The sequence below is a fragment of the Notamacropus eugenii genome, chromosome 1, assembly GCF_028372415.1.
Source record: "Notamacropus eugenii isolate mMacEug1 chromosome 1, mMacEug1.pri_v2, whole genome shotgun sequence".
Classification (NCBI taxonomy): domain Eukaryota; kingdom Metazoa; phylum Chordata; class Mammalia; order Diprotodontia; family Macropodidae; genus Notamacropus; species Notamacropus eugenii.
The window spans coordinates 42,036,042-42,053,686 of record NC_092872.1 but is presented as its reverse complement, the minus strand read 5'-3'; the positions used below and the strand labels follow the sequence as shown (position 1 = coordinate 42,053,686).

The following is a 17,645-nucleotide window of genomic DNA, read 5'->3' as shown; positions in this document are numbered from 1 at the left end:
GATAAAAAAGAAATGAAAATCAAAGCATATTTTTTTAAACTTTATCTTTTCTTTTCTGTTTTCTTTTGTAACATGGTTAATATGGAAATATCTTTTACATGACATGTATAATCTATGTCAAAGCGTTTGCCTTCTCAAGGAGGGGAGAAGGAAGGAAGAAATTGGGAGTTTAAAAATTGGAAAAAATAAATGTTAATTATTTTTACACTAATTGAGAAAAAACTAATATAAAACATTCTTAAAAAATTAAAATAAAAAAATGATGCAAGTAGAAGTATATTCCTTTAAATGTTCATTTGCACTCCTATGCTATTTAAATTTGTAATTAAAGTTATATGGCCATTTACTATAAAATAAAAGGCAACTATTTTTCCAGAACATGCTACTTTTACTTCAGTTGAACACATATTAGCAAAATAATTTTTTTTGTAACAATTTTCTTATTAGTGAAACCTCTTCTACCAGTTAAGATTCTGTAACTTCTGATTTTGTAAGACATAGTAAGAAATTTTAATTGGGAACTGAAAATTAAATATTAAGAAAATTAATAAGGATGATGAGAATTTAGTTTTACTATCAAGGAAACAGTTTTGTAGGAGGAACCATTACCTGAAAGTTTTATCAAATTTACTAATGTAATTTAATGACAGCCAGAGTACTTAAAGAGGTCCAAACCTGCTTAGAGTAATGGTAGCCTTGTTGGGATAAATATACAGGCTCCAAAGGTTGACTAATTTGAAAGGGAAAAAACACTCATTTATAGGTATACAGGAAGTGAAAAAACTTGGTTAAAAATCAGTTACATTACTAATCATTATGTAAATAAGGAACCAATGATCAGAGACTATTGTGTAATGAGGGAAAGTAAAAGTAAAGCTCAGAGGATTAAATACTCAACCTTCAGTTAGCTATACATATCTACACACCTATTCATACATATTTCTACACTCTCATGTCACAACAGGTCTCCTGGATTTATCCAGCTAACACCTATTTGTGATTCCAGGTTGCTGCTATTCAAACCTCTCCTGTTCCAACTTGACATTCCTCAATCCAGCTTATCTCCTGTCCTGCTCCTTGAAAAGAGAGTTCTACTACTAAAGCACTGGAGGAAATCACACAAGAGGTAAAATAACAAAGAAGTCAGAAAGGCCCTGCTTCTTTTAAATCTGCATTCCACCTCCTTATCCTTTTCAGAAGCACCTGGCTTCATCTCTGTGTCTAGGTGCTTCTACTTCTCTATCCTCAAACCCCAAGACACGCCCTCTCCTAAGATTCTTGGCTTTAAGAGGATGACTCTCCTTCCCCTAGCTCTGGGCCCAGAGGAGCCTTATTTTCCATGTTCCTTGCTCCCTTGATATAGACAACTGTTCTTTCTCTGACCTTCAAAAGACTTCTCACTCAGGTCTCTAATCAGCCTTTCTGGACTCCCATCACCCTGCTAGATTTTAGCAGCACCAGTCCTTCAAGACGTCAAGTATCTTTATCATCTTTGTCTTTATTAATATTCATGTGAAGCAAATTTGCTAGTCACTTGTAAAAGGTAGCTACACCCTAACCTATGAATTGGCTTCACTCCCCTAGGGTCTTAGATTGGTATTGAGGTTTCCCATAGACTCCAGGACCTCTGGAACTGCATAGCCCAGGCAGTCATGATCTCCTCCTCTGTGCTCAGTTTTACCATGAGGTGCCTGTTCTCTCTTTGAACCAAATCTACACCCTGTGGTGGACCTAACAAATGTATTTCTTCTCCTGGTTCAGTTCATTGTTAAAGTGACTATGTGAAATATATTTTTACACAAACTTCTCTTCTGCCCCCATCAGCACCACACAGTTAATAACCAGTTCCTATACCTATCTTTCCATCGTGCAATGAGGATTGATAATCAAAGTGTTTCCAGAAGAAATAACAAATTCTGATAAAGCAATGTGGAAAACTGTTACAGAAGTACTAAATAATGCCTGCTGTGGAACTTATTTTTTTTCTGCAAATTTATTATTTATTAACTCAATATTTGAGCTTTCAATTGTATAGTCTCTCCCTACTGGTGTTCTCTCTATCCTACTGACTCCAAAGTAATTTTTCTAGAACTAAAGACCTATGTGAATGTTGAAATTCCTTCAATTTTTTTTATCTAGAGAGTAGGTTAGTCAGGTGAATTATAAAAGCAATAAAGCCTAATTATGTTCTAGGATGCCTTTTAATCATTATTTTAGGTCACTAAATTATTCATAGTAATATTACTCTAGGTCACTATGTCCTATGCATAAATGACTCACCTGAGTGAGAATTAGAACATTCTTGTAGGAAACAGAGTTCTATTTAATGACTTATGACTTCTTTCAAAAGAGTGATCAACATTCATTCTCTTTCCTCTCCACCTCCCTAACCCTGCACAATTACTTTATTTCAAATAAGAACAAATGGAATAAAAAGATATCAATCTTATTAACATTCAATGCTACATCATAAGTCTAAAAATAACAAAGAAATTATGGAAAACTTACTGATCTGAGTTTTGGGGGTGCATAGGTGAAAAAGTCCAAGAATACTTTATGTACCAGTGAATGTTTAATTACGGATTCTCTGTAAATAAAAACAAGAAAAATTGGGGCCAATCACTTTGAGAGTTTATTCTGCACTAAAATGAGACAGGCACCATTTAAAATAAACTGGAAAACTGTTTTGCTAATTGCAACAACAGAGCAAGGACTAATGTAGCTTGTTTGGAATACTGCAATAACTACGTTTTTTTTTTTTAGTCTTTAAAACTCAATTATGAATAACCAGGACCAAGGAATTAAAGGTTTAGTATTTAATTAGAATATATAAACTAGCTGCTACAAAGATAGCCACCTTCCTGGACCTGTCAAACACAATGCTGTATTTTATTTGCAAGTACACTTAACTGTGATTCAATGGCATTCGGTATCCACATGTATATTGTGCTTTATGAAACAGGATAAGAAATAAAAGCTAGAGTGGCACTTTACATTGCCACCTTATTACAGAAAGTTCTTTTTTAATATTAGAACAGCAAAAAAGGCAGGAGTTCCCTTAATTTGGTTCCTGACCTCATTTTCTAAGAGCTGATATGTTGCCTGGACTTTAGGAACGCAGAGTTGGCAGCTAGGGTAGGTCCTAATTAAAATAGCCTACTGTTCTGGGCTCCAGGATACAGAAAAGTAGGATTTACTATTTTTCCTTACTACCATCTTTCTGGAGTCAAGGTTGGGAATTAGCTGTTACACTGTTAAATGATTTGCTCCTCACAAAGGTGACCGTAGCATTACCTGCTTACACAAGTCGTGCTTATGTAGACAAACCAGGATTTGAACTGAGGTCATTTGACTCTAAATTCAGCACTCTTCCAACTATATCAAGAATATTTACTGTACCTGGAGTCAAAAGACCTAAGTTCAGATATTGCCTTTTCTTTTCTTTTTTTTTTTTAACTTATTCAATATGTCCAGGGCTCTATAAAACGACGGGGTCTGACTAGGTTCCTTCCCACTTCTAAATTGATGGTCCTATGCAAAGTGTCACAAAAAATGCAATAGCTGCTCTACTGATTTGCTGAGCTCCAAACTAGATCCAGAGTTCAGTTTCTTAGTGTTTAAATGCCAGTCTAACCTGACTCAGGAAAATACAACAGCAATATTAAAGTTGAACTATTTTATCATCTAGTTTGAAACTTTGTTCCAATGTTTAGAAAAGTGAGAGCACCTTCTAGAAGAAACAACTGAGATAGCAGAGGGAATAATTAAGGGAACTGCAACTGCCAAATTCTGCCTTGAAAAGGACAGGCTGAAGGCATCAGATCCAATGGTGGTCAACACTCAGAATGTTCTATAATAAAATATAGACCACTGAGACTAGACTCAAAGCTGAAATATATGGCATATAACAAAAGGTCACTATGCTCAAGTTTTGGCTAATTCCAAATATAATCTTAGTTTAAAAAGATTCCAAATAATCCCAGGAAATACAGAATGATAAGAATAAAAGGACAAGGTGACCCCCAAAGATAAAAAATAGCCTTATCAAGGTGGAAAGCAACAGAGTTTTTATAAGCAGCTATGGTACCTAATTAGTTTTAGAAAGGTAATAGTTAGATGGCAACAGTTAAGTGGAGTCACTTGAATTTAAAAAAGACCCCATATAAGGCACCTAATAAGGGTGTGATCTGGTGTGGAAAGAGCATTGAACTTAAAATCAGAAGGCTTTACTTTGAGCTTCTATTCGGCTACTTACCACCTTTTTTGGGGGAAGGGGAGAACAGGTGCGGTAGGGGATGGCTGGCTGGCCACTGAAGACATTTCTAGCTCTAATGTGCTATGACTGTTAATAAGCTGTAATTTACTGAACACTGGTTGGACAAAAATTTTTAATGAAATATTGTCATTCACATTTCTATCATGCTTCCAAGTTTAAAATGCCAATTCCTCGTAACTCTGTTGCGATTGAGATTTTAATAAAAGCGTAAACTGAGGCAGATCTCTAAGCAAGATAATATTTCTTAACAGGGACACGCTTTCTGTCAATAAATGGGTCTAAGACTTGCCTCTATTATGGCCAAATACCCCATTACACAGGATTTTAGGTAGCACAGAAGAAAGAACAGAGCATGGCAATGACATTAAGGAACTAAGAGCAACATGACTGGTTACAGGGCTGAGGTGCAGGGAACAACATGACTGGCTGGAAGTTTGGTCATGGGGATTAGTTCCCCATGACAAAATTCAAGAAGGCCAAAAACTGAAAAAAGGGCCCTCTCTCAAACTACGTTATATTACTTACATATATACTTCTTATCTAACCTGTTAAAACGTAACTTTCTTGTGAGTAGGGATTGATTATTCCACTTGTTATATTTGTATCCCCAGAGCATGGAAAGAAGTTTGCCACACAGCGGGCACTTAACATTTACTGATTTGGCAATTAAGATCATTGGTTACCCTAGAGAGAATAGTTTCAGTAAAGTGGTGGGGTCAGAAGCCAAGTCATAGGACATTGAGAAGTCAACAGATAATGGAGAAGGAGAAGCATGAAGCAGAACAATCGTTTTTAATACAATATTTAGACAAGGGTCACTCCCTTTCCTCAACTAAAAGTGTACATTTTACCCAGCTATTAGTTCTTGAAAGAAACAAAAATATTTTCCTTACTTCTGAGCCATGGGTGTAAGAATCTGTTTCATTTCATCCATAATAGCCTCTTGCTTATCAGGCTGTACCTCTAACACTTTTTCCAGAGTTGGGTGAACTGCAGACTGAAAAGAAACCAGTACAAAGTTTAAAAAAGGTTACAGAAGTCCAAAGTAATGAAAAATATTTGCACACATAGTAAAATTTTGTGTACATTCATACTGATTCGTAGTTTTTTATCTTTTTTCCTCTCCGTATTAAGTATACAGTGTGCCAAGTAAATCAAACTAATCACAAAATTACCATCAAATGCAATAGAGTATATAAAAAAGCAGCTGTTAAGTTTATAAAAGTTTGTTAAGGCTCATTTGGTGCATCAGATACCATAGCCAGATACCAAGTAAAAAGGCTATTGGGAAGAAACTAAAATACTACTTTTAACCCCAAAACTAAAACTACATCGCCTCTAATAAAATTACTCTTAATATGTATTCCTTGGAGGTGTCACTGGCTCTTCTCTCACTTTCCCTACCCACTTCTCTCAACTTTCTCAGGTCCAATACCTACAATGATCCCATAGCCTGAGTTAGGGGTGGGGAATCTGCAGCCTTGAGACCATATGTGGCCCTTGAGGTTCTCAAGTGTGGCCCTTTGACTGAATCCAAATTTCACAGAACAAATCCTTAGGGGATTTGTTCTGTGAAATTTGGATTAAAGGGCTGCACTTGAGGACCTAGAGGATGACATGTGACCTCAAGGCCACAAGTTCTCCACTCCTGGCCTAAATTTTCATATCCTTGCTAAAACATGGACAAATATCCTCTGTACAAGGACGTTCTTCTGTGACAATAAAGTCTTAAATGCATATCACTTAAAAACAGTTTTTGGTACAAGATAAACCATTGCAATTTTGAGAGTTTTAATCTTTGATCAATGGTACAAATAAGAATTGAAGTATTACATACTAGATTCCAGGGTAATTAAAAAGTACACCCTGGAGGAAAGACAAAACAACTTTTAGAAGAGTGGTTACAATAATGTCTATTAAATGACCAAACAAGAAAGAAAAGCATTCTTAAAAGAGGCAAGGGAGAAAAAGCCTGAAACTCAAACGAAACTATACCTTGTAAAGCAGGAATGTATTCCCATAGAGCTCTTCTACCAGCATATTGCGTTGTTCCAAAATCGCTTTGTCATTGTAAGCATATTCCACTACTACCGATGCTTCTGCATGGCGCAACATCTTCCGCACTTGGCCTTTAAAACTTTTTATTATTTCTGCAACTTGCGATTTATTTCTGTACCACATAATAAATAAAAGAAATGGAAAAAGGGCAAGATAAATTCAAGATACAAATTTACAACCTCAGTTTTGCTTACCTTTTCAGTTTGTATAGAAGGACTGAAAAAGTGAAATGGGAAATGACAACAGAGATGAACCATCTCTTCTAAATCAATAGGATTAAGGAAAAGCAAACATTAAAGTGAATCTTTTGAATTAATTCTGGCATAAGACTTTAATTTTGGGGGGAGGATGCTATCAATTACACAATACTTTCTTCTTGCCTCTGCTTACTGGCTTCTTTCAAGACAACTCAACGCCCACATTCTGTGGAAGAAGTCTGTTCTTAGACTTTCCCAGCCACTCATCCTCTCTTCTAACTCCCCTGTGCCCCCAACTGCCAGAACCTTCCCTGATATTACCTTCCACCTACTCTTGTATGTACATAATTCTTTGCATGCTCTTGCATCCATTAGGATGTGAGCTCCGGGAAAGCAGGAACTGTTTTTGCCTTTGTATCCCTGTCCCAGTGCTTAGCAAAGTTCCTAGTACATAGTAAGCACTTAATTGACCTCATTCAATTCAGTTGGTTCAACTGCCTCCTGAAAATTCCTTAAACAATTTTAAGTGTTTGAGTTCTGAAGGAAAACATGAAGAATGGTAAAACAGTAGCAACAAAATTCCAAGGTAATCATTCCATCTTCCCCCTTCAGGACATATGATACACTTTTCAGAACTGCAGAAGGAGCAACATGTTTTATGTTAATTTTAGCACGCTTTCATCTTTTAGAAAACCAAACCAAAAACCCCTCTAAATTACTTACCCATACATGAGAAACTTCTTAACAACATTTCTGGAATATTTAGCCTTACTCAATTCCACCCAATTCTCTGAAAAACAAAGTAGATTAAAATTCTTTGGCATTTTCATTTGAATCCTTGTTAAACAAAGAAAATGGCGTATACATTTTAGGTCACAATCCTGGGGACTCATGTATAAATTATTACCCACTGTCAAGACATTAGGAGATACCCTGTTTTCCAGGGCTAAGGTCCAGCAAGCAAGCTGTACCCTGAGTTTGGCATTAACAACAATTCTTTGCACTCACCCTTTGAATGATCTCAGCTACAACAAAATCCCAGAACTGTTTCTGTTCAGGAAGCTCTGCTATGAATTAAACTTGTCACATTGTTGCTGTTACCCTTCACTGTCACGGCTACAGCTCAGTGTGTAACCATAGGTGTAAGTACTGAGATCTTCCCACACTGCCTCGAGGCCTCCCCCAGGGGTGGGGCTCTGGCACAAGTGGCCTTGCTTGCAAGCCATTTCCCTCACTTTGAAATTCAGCTTCTGTTTGATTCCTGACTCTCCTCTGTCTCTAGCCCACTCTGTTCAGTTCCAGCCACCCACAAGTTAGAAGCTGATTGCAGTTCAGTTGACACCACTTTATCTCTTCTATCCAAAGAAAGTTGGAAATACGGTATGAAGACAGAGGGCACAGTATCTTTTCAGAGGGTGTGGACCTGTAATTTCATTGGTATTCTTTTGGTGAAGAAACTCCCTCTACTACCAACACAGAGCTGTGACTGGAGACTGTAAGTACAATATATACTTTTAGTTCTATGCTGAAAGGTTAAGGGATTTGTCCAAGGATGCACAGCCACATGTCAGGGTGACCTTTTTCTCCTATGCAACAGTGCTGCTTTTCATACCACCACTAACCAATCTTTAATATTGCATTATTATTTAGTTAGATATTTTCAACTTGAATATGTAACATTAAAAAATACCTTTTAATTCTTCAAATGCCTCCTTCCTCTGTTCCTCATTACCATACTGAATGTAACACTGGATAATACGGGTTGAATCATGTGCAAATGCAATCTGCAGGGAAAAGATTTATTTTAAACAGCCTTAACAGTAACAGAACCTGCCTAGTGGCAAGTGGAACAGGAGAGAGTGACTTAGGTCATCTACTCCCGGCCCTTGATGAATAACAGTATCTTACCAACACCCAGAGCATTATTTTTCATCTACCAACCACTACTACCTTTATATCAACAATTTCCTCTGCGGTTATTTCTCCATCCCTGGATACATAGGAACAAATCACTGCTGTCCAACCTTCAACTTCCACTCTCTCATCCCTACCCGACTTTCCATTATACCCTCTTTTAACTCTGAACTTCTTCCTCTCAAACTCCTTTCTAATTGAGGCCTTGTTTCCTTTCAATGCCATGCTCTCTGGCACTGGTCCTAACATCCCTTGCACCCCACAACACACTGATTCTGGAGGGGGAGTCAGGATATCTAGGATCCCTCCTGTGGGATCTTCCACTGTGGAATGCTTTATCTCATTTGTACAGTTCTTTCCTGTCCCCTTTGCCCAGATCTATCCTGGAGCATCAGACACAGGGTGGCCTAAGGGAGAAAAAGGGCATCTGAGATTATTCCTGAGTTTCAATTGCATCCAGATTGCTTTTCTGAGTTCTCAGTAACTGCAGAGAGGAGAAATACATGATCCTTCTAAAGTTTTCGTTTTCAATTAGTGAAGTAGTTTTTGCTTTATGGTCCAGAAGGGCATGTTGCATTTTAAAGCTCGAACCTACTACTTGACTGGCCTACATACAATAATATTTTCCAGATCATCATCCCTACAAATATTTCACTTTCCTTCCCTTCTAATCTTGACCTTAGAGTTAGTCAATTCAGCTCCATACAGTATTCTATTTTTTAAAACCATTACCCTCTATTGAAGGTTGGAATTGATTCCCTTTGCTATCTAACACAAATTAGTAAAACAGACATAATTCCTAAAGCACTTGGTGCATCTTTTAATGTCAACTGCTAAATATTCCTAGCTCCAGATTCCTATGGCACCCACCATAGACAGTAAAATAGAAACAAGACTCCTTTCTATCTCAATGGATTCTTTTTCGAAATTTTCCTGCTTCAAAGTGTACAACGACCTGGCAAAGGCTGCCACAATTGCTGGACTATATTATAGTCTACTGGCATGACTGTTTTATCCTAGTGTTTTTCAATCATAGAAATATAATATTTTAAGTCATTTTGTATTAACATAAACAAGTCCCAATATCAATCAGTCATAATACTAAGCTCTATTACTATTACTACAGGCCTTTATAGAGAATCACAAATTTAGAGTTGGAAGGAACTTAAGAGGTTATACATTCCAACCCTTTCATTTCAGTGATAAGGAAACTATGGCCTTGAGAGGGAAACTGACTTGTCCAAAGGTCCCATGAGTAAGCAGAGCGCCGATGTGAATTCTGTTTCCTTAACTCCAAATCCAGTATGTTCTATGTATGATAGTAAAGGTAGTGAGGAGGTTAAAAATAAAAGAAGCAACTGTAAAACTACACTGTATTAGAGATTTTTTTAAGAAATGCTAATAATTCTCAGTGTTAAACTAACCTACATGGAATTCTAAGATATTTAAAAAGAATGTTACTCCATTAGTCACCTGAATATATATAAGAACTCAATCTATTTAAAAGAAGTTACTCAAAATGAGGAGCAGTTTGTTCTAGTACATAAAAGTCAGTCTTTGTGGAAATGAGAAAATCTAGGTCAAGTGGCACCCATGAAACACACTGGCTGTGCCCCTGCGAGTGTAATCTAACCACTCAGTATCCCAGGCAACTTACTAATACTAGGTTGCAGAATAGTTATAGATCTGTATTAATACAGTGACTTTGGACTTTCTTGGATTTGAAACACCAAAGAAATCATAGGACTGAATTTAAAAATGTCAAATGATAGCCCAAATTTAACAGTTTATTTAGTAAAGCAGTGAGGGGAAGAACTGGAGGGGATACTTGGTATAGTCAAAATCCATCAGCAAACCTCCGTTACTCTGAAATTCGACTAATGAATTATACCTGAAATGTTAAGCAGTGTTTAAAAAAACCAAAAATTTTATCTGCCACACTGGTTAATATTAATTAATGTGATATCTAGTGGAGATATTAGTCAGTTTAGTTTTTAAAATTACTTTGGTGACTTTATTTTACTTACATTTTTAATCTTGCCCTGTATCAACTTCTGTAATTCACTCAACAACCTTGTCCTTTCTTCTTTGTCACATTTTTTTCTGTAAATGAAAAGATAAGACATGACAACCTAAATAAGGAAGTATTTTTCTTAAATACAAACTGGAAATTGCAGTAGGGTGTTTGTCCAGGTCAGCCCACCGATTCTATGAAGTCACTAAATCTCTAAATAAAGACACATAAAACTGCTACTAGAAAGAAAGTTATTTTTTCAGAGGCATCAGATAAAATTTTAAATGATACAAGTCAGGAATGATGTTAGAACTAGAGAGAAAAAATAAACCTAGCCTGTAACATATGAAACACTCAAATTCAAACTCACAAGTATTTTTCTAAGATGTCTCAGGAAGAATGATAGATCACTGGTAACACTCATGCATTTTAATGAACATTTTTTCTGATAATAGTTCAATCATTCCTAAATTTCTACACTGACTCTCTAATTGGGATTGTGACTCCTCTTCAAATGACAGACTTCTATGTTCTTGATTTTTAAAAATCATTTCAACATTTACAGTGTATGCTGAGCAGATCTCTACCGTTACAAAAGGATGATACAAGAATGGTTTGAACCAACGTTACCTCCTTAGGCATTCCCAAATCTGCTTTGCCTTGAAAACGGTGTCATAGTTGCTTTTATCATTGAGTTGTCGGCTCTGCCTTAGTTCTTTCTTTTTCTTTTTCAAGTCATCCCACTTGGGTTTCTTAGCTGCTGTCTCTGATAATTATAAAGCAAATTTTATCTATTAGATCTAATGTACTGATTGCCTTCCACCATTCCCATTAATAAAATAACTGATACAGTAACTGCAAATTGCTTTATTTTGGTTTTGTTCATCTCAAAAACAGTATCACCATTTACTCATTTTCCTACGTATAAAACAGTGTCTTAGAATCAACAACAGAAATTGGTAATGATTAGAAACAGTAACAAAGAGAGAAGACACCATCGCGGCAGTACCTTCCATCTTTCTCCACCTTTTCTTCCTTCCTCACTGCACTACACTGGCACTCTCTCTGCCGGAGCTATTATAACCCATCTTATCTCTCCAATCTATTTCATACCACCAGCAGGATTTTTACTCAGATCTGCTGATGTGACATTTCTGTTTAAACTGATCACACCCTCCTGTCTACAGAACAAAATGAAAGCTCCTTTGGAGAACTCTCAAAGACCCTGGCACCAGTCTACTTGGCTCCCACTCTCTCTCCAAGTCTTCATTCAAGCCATGAACACTACTTTGGATGTTAAAACAGGCCCTGAAATCTCCCACCTCCAGGTCTTTTGCTTAGATTGTGCTCCATCTCCGGTGTTCTCCCTGCCGCTGTCTCTTGGGAAATGCTTATCCTCTCCTTAAAGTCTAATCCAAATATCTTCTCTTTGAGAAATCTTTCCATGATTTTCCTATTTGTCTAGTTCCTCTAATTTATTTATCATGGCCCAGTTACCTGAGTACAATCAGGCTGGAAGATGCCTGAAGAGAAGGCCCAGCACCTTACTGGAACTTTCTATCTGTAGATATCTAGCATAGTATTCTGCACATAGTAGGCAATTAATGTATGTTGGATTAAAAATCTATGTAATTTCAAATTTCCTTTGTTATTTGCACATGTGCTGGTATATATTTAATTTTAACGCTTTACCATAAATCCATTTGTGACCAGGTCATTCAGTTCGGCCTACCCTTCTATGCAGAACTAATCTCTACGACACCTTGAAACAAAGATTTGTTTGAACTCTTCAACCAACAGGGACATCTCACTACTTTGTGAGGAAGTCGATTTCATTTTTGGACAAATATAAACTTAAGAAAATTGATTCTCATTTACTGAGTTGAAATTTGCCTCCTCTATCTTTAATTAATGGTGCTTATCTGGCCCTTTGGAGACACTTGAATTCTCCACTGTTGCACAGAAATAACAAGAGTGTAAAGAACAGGTTTAGAGCCAAAAGACAGGTTCAAAACTGGGCTCTGCTATTTATTAGGGGGTGACCCTGGACAAGTCACAACTTATCTCTGTGAAGCCTCAGTTTCCTCATCTGTAAAATGAAGACAATATTGCACTATCTAAGGCAGGGTTGTAAAGGTTAAATCACATAATGTCTGTAAAGTGTTTCATACTCTGTATGTTGATTAATTGGAACAAGAAGCCACATGGTGCGGTGTAACTGTCATGAGATGACTGGAGTTCAAATCCTGGCTCTACCACTGTGTAATCTTGGACAAGATCCTTACTCTCTGAGCTGGACCTCAGGTGTGTTAATTATAAAATGAAGAAGCTTGATTACATAATCTTTAAGTCCTTTTATGCTCAAAATCTCTGATCCCATGGTATAATCCTATGTATTTTGGAAAGCAACAAAGATGGCTATTGGTTTACCATATTAGAACTAGACTGAAAGTGAGGAAGACCTGTCAAATCTTACCTGATACAATCAGTGTGACCCAGGAGCAAGTCACCCAAGCTCTCCAGTCTTAAGTTCCTCATCTTAAATATAAGACCTACAGAACCTATCCCACAAGGTTGTTGTAAATTTTAAATGAAATAAAGGAGATAAAAAGATTAGACCCTTTAAAAGGACTAAATGTCATTTATTTTCACGTGATACAATGGACTATTTATGAAATGCTGACTATAAGAAAGTACTAGGGAAATAAAAGAAAAAAGAAACCATCTTAGCCCTCAAGGAATACACATTCAGGCTATTGTTGAAATGGGAATCTAGAAGACCCAGAGGGTGATTACAAATTTTACAAGAGCCCCCATTCCCCCCCACTCCCCATCACTTCCATTACGAGCTACACTCAGTCTACTTTGCCTTTCTTTGTATTCCCAGGGCTTAAAACAGTATCTGGTACAGTTGGCGATTAATAAATGCTTGTTGATTAAGTATACATAGTAGCTATACTAAAGCTTAACAATAACAGCTGCTAACACAAAGGCCAGCACTCATAGATTTTAAAGTTTGCAAAGTACTTTACAAATTAACATTGCCTCAATCTATCCTCACAGAAGCCCTGGGAGGTGATATTATTTCCATTTTTTAGATGAGAAACTGGGGCTGATAGATTAAATGACCTGCCCAGCTAGTTAAGTGTCTGGGCCTGTATTTGAACTCAGATCTTTCTGTCTCCAGGTCCAGCATTCTCCACTGTACCACCTAGCAGGGCAAGTTTTCCCCCATAGTATTTACCTTCACCTCTGCCCTCCGGTTGGAACTTTCTTTTTGTCTGCAACTTGTTTCCTTCTTGTTTATTCTTGAACTGTTTCAGGGTAGTTTTCTTGGGTAACAAGTCCCCTTCCTGTTTATTCTTGAATTGTTTTGCACCATTTTTCTTGGGCAACAGGTTTCCCTCCTGTTTACTCTTGAACTGTTTTGTACCATTTTTCTTGGGTAACATGTCCCCCTCTTGTTTGTTCTTCAAGTGTTTTGTGCCAGTTTTCTTAGGCAACGTGTTCCCCTCCTGTTTATTCTTTAATTGTTTCAGGCCAGTCTTCTTGGGCAACATGTCTCCTTCTTGTTTATTCTTGAAATGTTTTGTGCCAGTTTTCTTCAGCAACATGTCCCCTTGCTGCTTATTCTTGAATTGTTTCAGGCCCGTTTTCCCAGGCTTTGTGTTACTTTTTTCAAACTTCTTGGAGCTGAATTTAGGTCCTCCTCCTTCATCGTCTTTACTCGGAAACTTCTTTGGAGATTTAGAATCTATTTATCAATACATTATAGTTAGAATGGAAGCATAGTTCTTAGGCCTATGCCCTTTCCTCACATGACTACAAAGAACGTTACTTCATGAGAAACAAATGCTTTCTCATTTAGAAAGTCAATAATGAAGATGAGAAATACCATATTATGTGTTATCTAGACTTTAGTTCTCTCCTGTTACAGACAAGAACTTAAAATTCAATATTTACTCACAGTTGAAAGAACAACAATGATATGGAAAATTAAATAACATATTACAATATCTCCAAGATCACTACCAATTCAAATTCTGTGAGGTTAACTGTTAGGTAACATTAACTTAGCATAGATTTTGAGGTAGCTCATGTTTCTAACTATTCATAATATAGACACTTAAATCTGCAAATCATGAAAATTAAATACACTAAAAAAGAAAATGAAAATTACAGATTTGATCTCAGAATCCTGGAAGAAATATGGCTTATGTAGAAAACCTAGTGAGTCAATTACAGTTATTAAGATTTTTCTATTTTTTTTTAACACTGAATTTGAGGAATTATGAGCAATGAACAATAGAGATATGTGAGAATGAGTCAAAAGCTAAAAGCTATCTGCTTCCTGATAACGAGAGTTAACAAATGAAAATGGTTTTGGTTAATTACTTTTATAAAAAGGTAACAATAACCCCCCCCCCCCCCTCAAGTATAGAACTTATAGTTCCAACTAGAGGTCTTTCTTCAAGAGATGACAGTTGGTACCATACTATACTATTGATTTATTTTTAGTAATTTACAAATCCCTAGGCTTGAATGTGAATACACCTGACTACATCAATTGACATTCCAGTATTACAAATAAATGGACAACCTGATTTTTACCAAATGATGCAGAGTTGAGTATTTACTACTTATATTATACTCCTTCCCTCCAAAGTATTCTAATAACTAAAGGAACTTTATGGAGCACATTTTCACACAATTGTCTTACCACTGTCCTTTTTAAATCTTTTTTTTCCTTGTGATATCTTTCCACTCTTTCCTGTGAAATTTTTTTTACCTTTCACTTCCATAGTAGCAATTCTGTAAAATAAACCAAAGGATTAGTTTAATCAGGTTATTACCATCAAATTAGGCACTCAAGAAGAAAAGCACCCACCTATGTGAACCTGATACATTAAATAGTTCCCCTCAAAGGATTTAAAAAGTAAAATTAACAAAACACACAATATTATATACCATGGTAATATGAACATTCTCGTAACTACCACACCATTTCAATCGTTGTAATATAGGCTGAAATTAAAATAATTACTTGTGTTTTGTGAGAACTGAGATAGCACCATTTGTTTTTTCTCTATCCTAAAATTCTAACAATATTAAGACTACCTTTCCAATTATATGAAAAGGAGACCTACTAAAAAGGACATCCCCAAATAACACAGGTCTTATCTCAGAGTTGTGAGATCCAACAGTGGAGGGATTATCTGCATCAATAAGACAGTGAATACAAAGCATCCAAGAAGTGCACAAAACCAACTAAACAGTTTTCAGTACCTTTCAAAATGAAATTACTTTGATCAACAATTTCTTTCAACAAGTTATCTGCAGAGTAAAAGACACTAAACTAAGCACTATAAAAGAAATAAGTAAAACAGTCTGAAACTTAAAGCCTAGAAAAAATTTGGCAGGCAGAAAATCATCATTAATACAAGTTTTAATGTGAACTGGTCATAAGTAAGGCACAAGGTACTGTGTCAGATCAAAGATAAGAAATTTCATGATGTACACGCATATACCAAAAACTATTACAGTTATCTAGGAGGCACTGTGTGCTAGGTGTTATCTTGGAGAATCAGAAAGAGCTCCATGGAAGAGATGGTACTTAATGTAAGAAAGAGAGAGAAGGATCCTCAAAGGTAGAGACGAATGAGTGCTTTTCTAGGAACAGAGGATGATCTGCATCAGTGTAAGGTGGGAGGCAGCAGGTCAAGTTTGGAGGACAGTGAGTATGCAACTTAGGCTGGAATACAGAGTGAATAAAGTATAGTAATATGAAATGAAGCTGGACAGGAAGCAAGTAAGATATTATGACGACTAAGAAGTTGTATTTTATGCTATAGGCAATAGGGAATCACTGAAATTTTGAACAAGGGAATGCCACTAAAATTTACTTTTAAAATTTTACTTTTAATTTTACATTTAAAATTTATTTTTTATAAAACTTAAGGATTTTTGGTAGCTGTATTAAGGACTGGAGTGGGAAAGACTCGGGACCGTGAGACCCATATAACAGTCCAGTTCAAAAATTATGTGGGCATAAACTTAGTTTAAGTGAAAAAGGAGCTAGGTCACAGATTTAAAACTTAGAGGTCACTGTCTAATTCCTTCATTTGACAGATGAAGAAACCACTGCCACAGAGAAATGCAGTCACTTGCTTGAGGATACTCTAGCAGCAAATACCAGAGCTGGATTTGAACACGGGTCATCCTTTGACTCAAAAACACAGGATTCTCTGTACTGTACCCTACTGCAGGCAGGATTAGCTATTGAGATGGGGGTGGGGAGAGGGAAACTGCCCCCCTCCCCCGCTCCCCCAGGAAAGGGCCGCTAGGGTTTGAGAAGGAAAGCAGAAGAAACGACAACCGCGGTAATTACCGAAAAGACGCGAGGCTTCACCAAACGCCGTTTCTTCTCCTCCCGGCCATGGCGGGAAGCAAAGACAAAACAAAAGGAAACAGCCGTCCTCGTGTGTGGACGGTCGGCGGAGGGCTGCGGGGCCGGCCGCGGATCAGGCCCCAGGACGAGCGACTGGCCAACCGCTCTCCCCCGGAGCACCAAGAAGGTCCCCCCGCCCCTAGCGGAGCCCCCGGAGACAAAGCCTCACAACCGCCGGGCTCGCGCGCACGAAGCTTCCAGCCGCCACCCCCGAGGGCCGCTTAAACACCGCACTCACCGCGCACGTGCCACCAGCACCAAACTGTCGCCAAGGCAGCTTCCGCTTCTACTCTCTCGGGCCCGCCCTCTCCCTCTCCTCCGCCTCCGGTCATTGGATGCTGTTTTCTGACTTCCGTTTTCCGGTTGAAGCGGAAAGCCCAAGTGGGCGGGCGGAGAGAAGGAACGAGGGTTCTTATTGGTCCTATTCTGCGGAAACGTCCCTTGGAGGCGTTGAGGAAGAAGTTTGACCTTAAAGGAATCCGTAGTTTAAAAAGGAGCGACCGCTTGAGGTGACGTTCATTGCGTGCGCTTTTTAAAAAACCATATCTTTTACCTTCCTTTGGGGTTTTAGCGTTTTTACCCCACGTTCTTTCGGGGCTTTGTATTTTTTGTGCCTGCAGCGCCGGGTAGCGCTTAATACAGAGTCGGTCTCCTCAGTAGTATTTCCTGAGGACGCGGACCACCTCTAGGTACACCCGGTGGGCCGCTGGACGCGGGGCAGTGGGAGGGAAGGGGCTA

General features: G+C 37.7%; 1 protein-coding gene across 2 annotated transcripts in view; it reads right to left on the bottom strand.

Moving 5' to 3' along the window:
- The window catches only part of PUM3 (pumilio RNA binding family member 3), a 33,240-nt gene extending 15,952 nt beyond the window's left edge, over nucleotides 1-17,288 (bottom strand). The window contains exons 1-10 of one of the 2 annotated variants that reach the window (XM_072597530.1): nucleotides 17,146-17,288; nucleotides 15,180-15,271; nucleotides 13,704-14,213; nucleotides 11,090-11,225; nucleotides 10,473-10,548; nucleotides 8,222-8,315; nucleotides 7,255-7,321; nucleotides 6,272-6,446; nucleotides 5,170-5,273; nucleotides 2,509-2,587 (exon numbers count right to left, since the gene is read on the bottom strand). In XM_072597530.1, the coding sequence (XP_072453631.1) occupies nucleotides 2,509-2,587; nucleotides 5,170-5,273; nucleotides 6,272-6,446; nucleotides 7,255-7,321; nucleotides 8,222-8,315; nucleotides 10,473-10,548; nucleotides 11,090-11,225; nucleotides 13,704-14,213; nucleotides 15,180-15,261 (1,323 nt within the window). In that variant the 5' untranslated portion in view covers nucleotides 15,262-15,271; nucleotides 17,146-17,288. Of the gene's footprint in view, nucleotides 1-2,508; nucleotides 2,588-5,169; nucleotides 5,274-6,271; nucleotides 6,447-7,254; nucleotides 7,322-8,221; nucleotides 8,316-10,472; nucleotides 10,549-11,089; nucleotides 11,226-13,703; nucleotides 14,214-15,179; nucleotides 15,272-16,847; nucleotides 16,982-17,145 lie in introns of those variants that run through there. The other variant, XM_072597520.1, reaches the window with a different exon arrangement.
- Nucleotides 17,289-17,645: the final 357 nt, after the last annotated feature.